We start from the raw sequence: 9697 nt of genomic DNA on the forward strand, positions 1-9697 counted from the left end.
TTAGCTGCGCTGTTGATTTTAATGAAATATCTGATGCATTAACAGTTCTATCTTCAGGCTTGTCATAACTAATTGATTTATTGTTGACATCATTTGCCTTATCGTTAGCATTAATTATAGTAGCAGAATCATTTTGATGCTCGACATTATTGGTTTTATCACGATTACTATCATCACCATTAATAGGTTCTTGATGCGGTATACTATTATTAGATGAAGATCCAATTCCATGAATGATTGTTTGGTTCCGGGCAGAGCTCAAATTAATGTTAGTTGTCGATGTATATTCGAATGATGATGATGATGACATTTTCTTACTAATAAATGCAACCAATCTATTGAAACTTGCAGTTCCAGTAGCTATATAAATATATGGATTGATAGCAGAATTTAAAGGAATAGCCAAGATGACCGCAAATTGTAATATAAAAACGTTTATACTACCTTGAATGATTCCTAAAGCAGATATGACATAAATTGGTAACCATGCAGCTAAATCAGTAACTAAAATAAGTGATAGACGGATAGCAATCGTACCATTACGAGATTGTGCATTGCTACGAATTGAACGCCTTGTTTTACTGACCTCTCTAAGTAACAATACGTAAATTACTAATGTTATGATCCATGAAATAAGTTGTATTAAAACAAATGAAAGGGTCCAGGTTGCATAAAAACGATGGCTTAAATTACTAGGAGAGCAGATGAAACTGAATTGATATAAGCGTAAATCTGCTGGTTGATTAATACTCATAATTACTGGTATAGCAACATAGATACAAGTAACCGACCAACCCAATCCTAATGCAATTTTAGTACGCTTGAACCTTACATGTGATGCTGTAAATGGATTAACTGTGATACTATAGCGATCTATGCTTATTAGCAGCATCATAATAACTGACATCATACTAGATGTACTTATTAAAAATGATGCAATAATACACGCTGGACTCTTAAGCCATTCTTCAGCATATTGAGCGTAACGATCGTTATAAATTTGATCATTAACACCAATAATGATAAGATATGTTGACATTAAAAAGTCAGAAAGAGCCAGGCTGTTAAAGACGAGTTCGGTAGACTTGCTCGTTTTTTTCATTTTGTTAGAGCGATTTGTTACAATGACAAGGATATTCCCTATGAAAGCTGCAATAGCCATAATCCAGACAGACAATTTTAATGATGTATGAACGAGAATATTTTCACAACTAGATGCTGAATCCAAATCAGGAACAGGTGAGCAGGTTGTAATTTTAGCTGGAACTATACAGCATAAATATGGCCTTGTTGACGCTCTAATAACATTTATTGACATAAGAGAAATAAATAAGAAGATAAACATTCTGATAATATTTAAGAAATCATGGATTACACCAATATCAATTTTAAGAACAGGATTATAGTTTGCAAACAGCACCCGTTCGAAGTTATACGGTTAATACTATCTTAATAATATCCTACTACTGAATAATTAATTCGGCTAATTTTAATTGAAAAGAATAATATAACCGACAACATTATATTTACATTGCTGATAGTGCAGATGAACCATAAAATGAGCTTTCTGTTATAGTTGCCATTGGATTTGATTTTATCGATCTAAGAGAAGAATATAATTTTTACTAGGATTCTATTATTCGTAAACACCATAAACTTAAAAGACGTAAATATCTTGTTTTCGCTACATTTAATATATTGTTTTTTCATGTATGCAGTTTATTTCATCGTTTTAGAGATATTTTTACTGTGACATCTTTTCGATCTGTGGTACTCACAATAGTTGCAATTTGGAAAGTACCCTCAAGCAACGGTTTGTTAAAATTCTTACGTTATTGAAATCTAAATATCTACAAGTAAATTAACATAGGCGAAATTAAATATTATTAATGGCATATTAAAATGTAGGTAAGAATAGATAATATGTGATAAATACTTACAGTTGTAATAAATTGGGGGCAAAATGTAAAATAGGAGCTCTTCCGCAAATAATAGACAATTTATTATGTGCTACATTCCTGCCAATGAAAATTAGCATTAGTACGAAAAATGATTAAAGTATTAAAAGCTTGTTCTTGCATAACTGGGCATATTTTTTATTATGCAATCGTATATATAGTTGTATCCGTCTAACTGTACATGTGCATGTGGTATTATAGTTGAATATTTCATTCTAAAGAAGACACTTTAATAGCATAAGCCACGCTTACAGTATCCTTAATGCATCGAAGTAGACATTGTTACTATTGGTAATTGTCCTTAATGCATTATCAGCCAGGTTTCTAAATATATATTTATAACATTCTTATTAATTGGATAATAAGAGACATGAATATAGATTAATATGATTTTCCTGATCAAATACATAATTTTAAATCATAAATAAATTTAACAATTAAAGCTGTCAATTTTCAAGACTGCTACTTATAAAATGACTTACAGTTCCTGTAAATTATAATCATTATCTCGAAAAATTGTAGAGACATCGACGATTTCAATAGAATTGTGATTTAGGCTCCTATAATGTTAATCAAATTAGTCACAAATAGCAATAGCAATGATAATAGTTTCTTTAAACTGCTAGTGATGCTATCATTAGCCTAAAATTAATAGTAACATTATGGTTCAAAAGGTAAACGACAAACTTAATTTTGATTACTTGATTTTTAATATTAATGTTAGATGAATCATGATTTATACAAGTAGAAGTACATGCATGGAGAGAAGAATATAAACATGTGTGTTCCATCATGACGAACTTTCGTTGAGATCTTTCCTGCCTTTCAGCTAGTGATCTCTTCTGCATTAGCTGTTACAGTGACTATATTCCATTCTATGCACATTAACTACATTTATGGTTAGTTTTTCACAATTTGAAAGCTATTTATAGTTTTCCGTAAATATTTCAAGTTACACTATCAAATGAAAGACAAGATATGAGATACTGTGAACAATCCCCGTGATAGCTTGATCTTAGCTTTATTGTCGGTTACATCTTAAATGCAGCTAAGTGTTTGTCTAATAAATAGGAAAATCATTTTTAACTATGATTAGCTTCTCTTGCTCAACGTGAATGTAATGAAAAGTATAATCAAGTTATCCTAGTTGATTCACAAGTATTCTAAATAAATTGCAATAATTTGATTAACTGGAAGTATTATGAAAGACTCATGCCTACACCGATATTATGGTTTTGCATTAACTGCACCGCGCAAATATTTCGTAGATTGGATAGTTAACTGTATTATCAATAGATTATAACAGTCGTCTGTTTAAAATAGTGAAATAACTCATTAATATTGGTTTAAGTATGTCATATCTTACCTGATTTATGAGTTATACGAACGATATTAAATAAAATGTAATTTACCGTTTCATATTTGAACACTTTATTAATGATTAAAGGATTCTAACTACATAACTTACAGAATTTTTAAATTGTTATTTAAATGAATAAATTCTTCTGGTGGGACTTCACGAAGATTAGTGTTGCTTAGGTCACTAATCGGTTAATATACAATAAAATATCAAGATTTATGACAAAAGTTTAGCTACTTATAATAATGCAAGCCATCTTCAAGTTCATACTTTGAGCAATTATTTATTAGGACTTAATGGACGATATCAGCATTTACTCACATAGAATAACTATAGCATGTATTGATAGTAGGTGAGTCTGATACACAAGATTCCATCTTATAAAAACCTCGAATAGCTTGTTTAATGGCCGATAGAGACATATTGTTATTGCCTAATGAACTATAGATTCATGTACATTAATGTAATAAGTTATGAGTCCAATGCTATTTAAACATTAAAGATTCATAGATTGTGTATTTATATAATATTCTAACCTTAATGTGTACAATTTGTACAAATTTGACGCTAAGAGCAACACTTACATTCCTCTAAGACTGGGATTCCTCTTGAAATAGGATTGCGGTATTGCTGTAATGTTATTACCGGCTAACAGCCTGCAATGGTATGCAATAGTAAAATATTAAGCTAAATAATACTAAAATGCAAGGTTTAACTAAGACAATTGAGTTTTCTCAATATGCAAAAACTATTCCTTTAATTAATTAGACTAAAATGATGTGTTGATTAAGTATTCAATATTGATTGTCAGCCGGATACTTACAAATTTGTCAGTTTACTTGATAATTTAATCAAGATTTGATCGTATAATTCAATCCCATTTGATATAAGATTATTATAACTTATATCCCTTTTAATGAATATAAAAATTACTTGAAGTAAATCCTTCAAATAGAATTAATACATATACAAAGTCAGCAAGTAAAAATTCTTGCTAAAATTACACACCATGTTACGAGGGAATATAAAATGTAAAGTCTGAAATATGTTGGAAGGACGTTTAACTGTGAATGTCTTGTTCTGGTACGAGTTAAGTTCTTGAATACCATACTAATTACTAATAAAGAAACATAGGATCTAACTGCGCGTGGATCAAGATCAATTCTATGGCTTAAAATATCTATATAATGTTCTACTACATCCCGTAGTAAGCTTGTGGATCCTAATTAGTACAGTACCGTCACAATACAAACTACCGTAAAAAACTGGATGACTAAATTTAGTAAATTAACATTTCTATATGGTGATTAGAATGGATTACTAATGGTAGCAATCACTATTGTTATAACTTGTTACAGTAAATTAAAACTGGGTGGTGTGCTGCAGTAAGAATTTTTATATACTGGCGATAGGAGATCGTCAGCACTTGTAGTCGTGCTGTAGATAGATATCAGGGAGAACAAGCTTAGTAGTAGACATGTAGCAATTAGTTTTCGTCATAGTTCCCTTTTTTCATTGTTGCAATTTTAGATTTATAACAAAGTTATCTGGAATTAGTCGCTAGATGTCCATGACTATTAATATGGCTGTACTAATTTGGTTGATAAATTAAGTGAAACTTTACCGTTGAAATATTAAGATAAAGTATTGTTATTAGATGCTGCCGAAGTGTACCGTATATAAACCTAGTATACAATTGAATAAAATTAATTCTCTAGTCGTTTAACGTAGAAGCAAAGACGTCTAAGTTCTTTGTGTGTAATTAATTATTTAATAGATCCCAGAGAATATAGAAAATTTAGGAATCGCTTTAACGTAGCTCTTGTTATGAAGCTGTTTGTAAATTTTTGATTCTAACTTATTGCTGGATGAATAAATGCTGTAATATTGGGAGTTCTTTGGTACGTTGTTGACTGTTGATTTACTGATAAAATTTACTTACAATTTATGATTGATATTTCCAAATAATCTTTCACAATTTTGTGCAATGTAGGAGATGTTATTATTGTTTATCCTCCTAAATTTAACAGAATGAATTAAATAGATACGTGTAATATCTGTTGACATATGTCAGTTTCTAGTGCCGCATTACAACTATATGATATAATACTGCATATCTACGCCTATGTCTACGTATCAAGCACACCAGCAATTTAGTATTTTGCAGAATTAGTTTAGTGTCGTGGTTACAATATCGCGTTATTGAATCAAGATAAGCGCCATGATAAATAAAATTTGTGTTTATATTATATACTCATAGATTCCAAATCTTTAGCAATGAATATTTGTACACCTTTTTAAGATATTATCAATATGAATTGCTAATCTGCAATTAAATGTATTTGGATAGATTGGCATGATTAAGTATTATAATAATACTTACAAATCTATAATAGTTAGATAAATTGAGATGCAGTTTAAACTGGTAAGTTTATTGCGGTTCAATGACCTAATATTATAAAGAGAATATACAAAGACCAAGATATCGGTAAGATATCAGAAAATGAATGGGATAGCGAGAGTGTTATCTTGCTTTTATCTGCTTCTGCCTACTTTATACATAGTCTATTTATTCACTTACAGTAACTGTAAATTTAATAATGTTACAAAACTGTCGTTGGAAATCTCTGTTATTCTGTTTTCATCTAAATATCTATAATTTAATAATCAAGCCAACGTTAATTAAAGAGTTATTTAGATTTAAGTAATGGATTAAATGCAATTATATAATATTGTAATAGAATATGAATTAGCATACATAGATTGGAGTTTAGTTAAATTTTTAAATGGCGCCTCAGCTATAGTAGAAATTCGATTTCCACGGCAATTTCTAAGATATCAATTTATATGTACAGACAAGTAGATGAAAGTCGAGATTGTAGTTATTAATATTAGCATTCATATATGTTATGGTTGGACTATCAATTTATAACAGTAAGGCTTTGTATACGTAAAGATTCTCTACCGGAAACTTTGTAAACGGTATGGAAAGGAAACTACGAAAACTGGTAACATGTTAAAACAATGACTTACAAAAACCTTAAATTCTCTAAATCCGTAGAAAGTGTTCCATTCAAGGAAATGATTTGGTTAAAGCTGATATCACTGAAACATTAAAATATTATTAAATTGCTTGTTTGGTCTCGACGTCCTCTACGCTAGGTCTTAAAAAATAATTTGTATACAGTGAAGATAATTGTGATAATTTGATGAATGCCTGACTTGCAACCATTGATATTTTGTTATGATCCAATTTTCTAATAGTAAATTAATAAATGAATTAGATTTATAAAGAAGGATACAGGAACGATTTGCTGCTATAAATATACACATTATATTATCGATGTATCTGAAGTATGCTGGCAATTGTAGAATCATCAATGTTATAGCCACTCACAAGTGTTTTAAACTCGAGCATTCGCTAAATAAGCTATCTTCAAGAATTTCTATTAGATTGAAACTCAGGTGCCTTGTAATAGATTACACATGGTATGTACAATGCCTTAATAACGATTATGCGCTCTTCAATGTTTGATTTGGTTTAAATTTTTTCAATTCTTACAATATGACGATTTTGCAAGAATTATTAAAATAGCTATTTTTCAGATCTCTAATTCGATTGTTGGAGGCATACCTAAGTAAGATATAAAGTTAAGGAATTTAAATTTAAATTCTGAATACGAAATGAATTTTATCATAAGCACCTATTCATCAAGATACAGTTCTATATTTATGTAATAATCTAGTTAAATCAGATAATTTTAGTTTCGCTTAGCTCATTACCGGTACGTATTTCATTACTTCAATTAGGAGAATATTCATTTGACTTACAATATATTCAGTTTATGCAGTGGCTGAATAAAGTCCAGAGTATCGATTCGATTGTTTCGAATATTCCTTATGAAAAAACATGATATTTGGAGATTTGTCGATATGTTGGTGATAATTGTATTTTAATATTGTTAATATTATTTTGATTACGGAACGGTTTGCATATGCACTTAATAATTTAGAAGTTTAATTGATTGGACTAAAATAATTGCTACAGTTGATTAATTTACGAAAGCAGTAATGACACTGGCAATAAGAAGATAATTTATGAATTATCGTCGCAATACTGATAGTCTATTCCGTAGTCTTGCTAATCTATCGTTTCTTACAGTTCCTTCAAGTTAATTGTTGAATTAAATGTATTCGGCTTAATATACTCTAGTCGGTTGTCATTTATATTGCTATAATTCAAAAGAAAAGAAAGATGTTATGTGAATGAGTAAAATTTATTCTATTACTGCTCTACTATAATTACACCAAGACGAAATACATACAACGTAGAGAGCATCGTGAAATTTTGAAATGATGGAAAAAGTTCGGTTGTGAGCCTAGTGATTCTGTTCATGCTAACATCGCTAAACATTAAGATTATCAACATTTAAGTGATTACATCTATATAAATGCTTTAGAAAGATAGATATGGTAGCGTCTCTATCTCATTTGGATTAAATTATACAACTTAAAGAATCATTGCATGGATTTATCGTATTCTGAGTATTACTTGATGTAATCTACAATAGCTTATTCAAGTTTGTAAGCCTTAAGAGCTAGTGAGAGGACACTTGGTAGCATTCCGATTTTTACATTATGATGCACGTATATCTCACAAGAGTTCACTTGAGTTCACTTATGCAAAGTATTAACTTACATAGAAGAAATGGCAGGAAGATTTTGGAAAGAAAGACTGGAGGCACTAATTAATTTGTTGCTAGAGATATTGCTAAAAAGATTTTAGTCGTTGTATTACTGTAATATTTCGATTGCATTTTAAAACAGTTAGAAAATAAAGTATATGGAAATTCACTTCTTGGCTGATCACGACTGTAATGTAATCAATTTTCTGTTTGTTTTATCTACTTGTATTTTATAATATAAGTCGAATTACATTTTTTTCAAGTGTTGAAAACATCCAAATACTTTAAACGTATGGATTAAATTATTGGAAAGTTCCCTAAGTTAATAATTTAAATCAAATGCATTTCAGATATAAATTCTATATCTTTCGGTAGTTGGCTATATTATATTGTATGAAAAACAATTAGTAAAATAGAGTGACGTAAATATAAATGGCTACCATAAGATGATAAATTATAATATAGTTATGAGAATAAATTAATATTCAATGCTTTCTTCCTCTGCACAAATAAGATTTTTCGAGTTTTCAAACAACCGGTTTATTATAAATTAATTATTGAATTAATACGGAAACAGATTGGATAAAATACTTTACGATATGTACGATACAGGATTTTTTGTTGCATTGTGACATCTAGGATAGTTCAATGTTAATAATTGTAACTCACATTTTGGAAATGTTGTAGGTAATATTAGATGAACAGGCCATATTGACTTTTCGTATTTTATTTTTGGATAATCCGCTATTATATCATAAATCAAGAAAAATATTATTTCTTTTACCAATATATAGTCTACATCTTTTAGAAGGGTGTGTGTTACGAAATTTAGCTTTTTCGTAAAATGCCTCCAAGTGCTTATATTCTACTTACTAGTGTTGTAAAGATTTAAAAGTATCTAGAGAAAGATCTGTTAGATAGTGAAAAAGATTTCCATCAAGCCAACTACACGTTGTAACAAAACAAAAATGTTGAGAAACATGAGAAGTTTTATATTGGTAATTGAAATATTTACTAGGATGCCATAAAAATGTACTGTTTGGGGTTTACAATCTCTTAGGCTCGCAATCCAAAAAATCGAAATTTGAGTTATTAAAATTTAGCAAATCTCTTAACTAACACAAATAGCACAATTTCTAAAAACACTACTGAATGCTAACTTATACAGCTGAACAATAATCACACTTTCAATTAGAAAATTTACAAAATTTAAGGAAAAGGTTTCATTTGTAAAGCTAATCTATGGCACTTCATAGAAATTATCAGGTACTAATATTTTTCGATTTATTCTTTTGTAAAAAGAATATAAACTAACATATTTTAATAACAAAACATATTTTAGATACGGCAGTTTCTAAAACACCAGCTAATATCTACAATATATGCAATATATATAGACTGCGAATCTATAACTATTCGTACGAACCTATGAATGCAAATCTGAATCAAAATAACTAAAGTCTGGGTTATTTTCTATATATATATGCAATTAAAAATAATATTCTCACATTTCGGTAATATTTTTCAGGCCGGAGAAGGCATATGGTTGTATGGATTGGATTTTATTTGATCTTAAGTATCTAATTGGAAAAATTTTTAATATTACCAAAGAGATTTTACTAAAACAATGATTTGTCTTCTAGTTTATCAGAAACAGTAATAATTACTCACAACAACTGCAGCTTTGATAAATT

The 9697-nt window shown here is 29.3% G+C and overlaps 1 protein-coding gene across 1 annotated transcript in view; it reads right to left on the minus strand.

Annotated features, from left to right (window-relative positions):
- Positions 1 to 364: 364 nt before the first annotated feature.
- TRIADDRAFT_12560 (uncharacterized protein) overlaps positions 365 to 9697 on the minus strand; it is a gene marked incomplete at both ends in the record, with an annotated part of 11218 nt that continues 1885 nt past the window's right edge. Inside the window, 2 exons of the mRNA XM_002112912.1 lie at positions 365 to 1298; positions 7479 to 7550. Of these exons, the coding sequence (XP_002112948.1) occupies positions 365 to 1298; positions 7479 to 7550 (1006 nt within the window). The remainder of the gene's footprint in view (positions 1299 to 7478; positions 7551 to 9697) is intronic.

The sequence above is a fragment of the Trichoplax adhaerens genome, genomic scaffold, assembly GCF_000150275.1.
Source record: "Trichoplax adhaerens TRIADscaffold_5 genomic scaffold, whole genome shotgun sequence".
NCBI classification, from domain to species: Eukaryota; Metazoa; Placozoa; class Uniplacotomia; order Trichoplacea; family Trichoplacidae; genus Trichoplax; species Trichoplax adhaerens.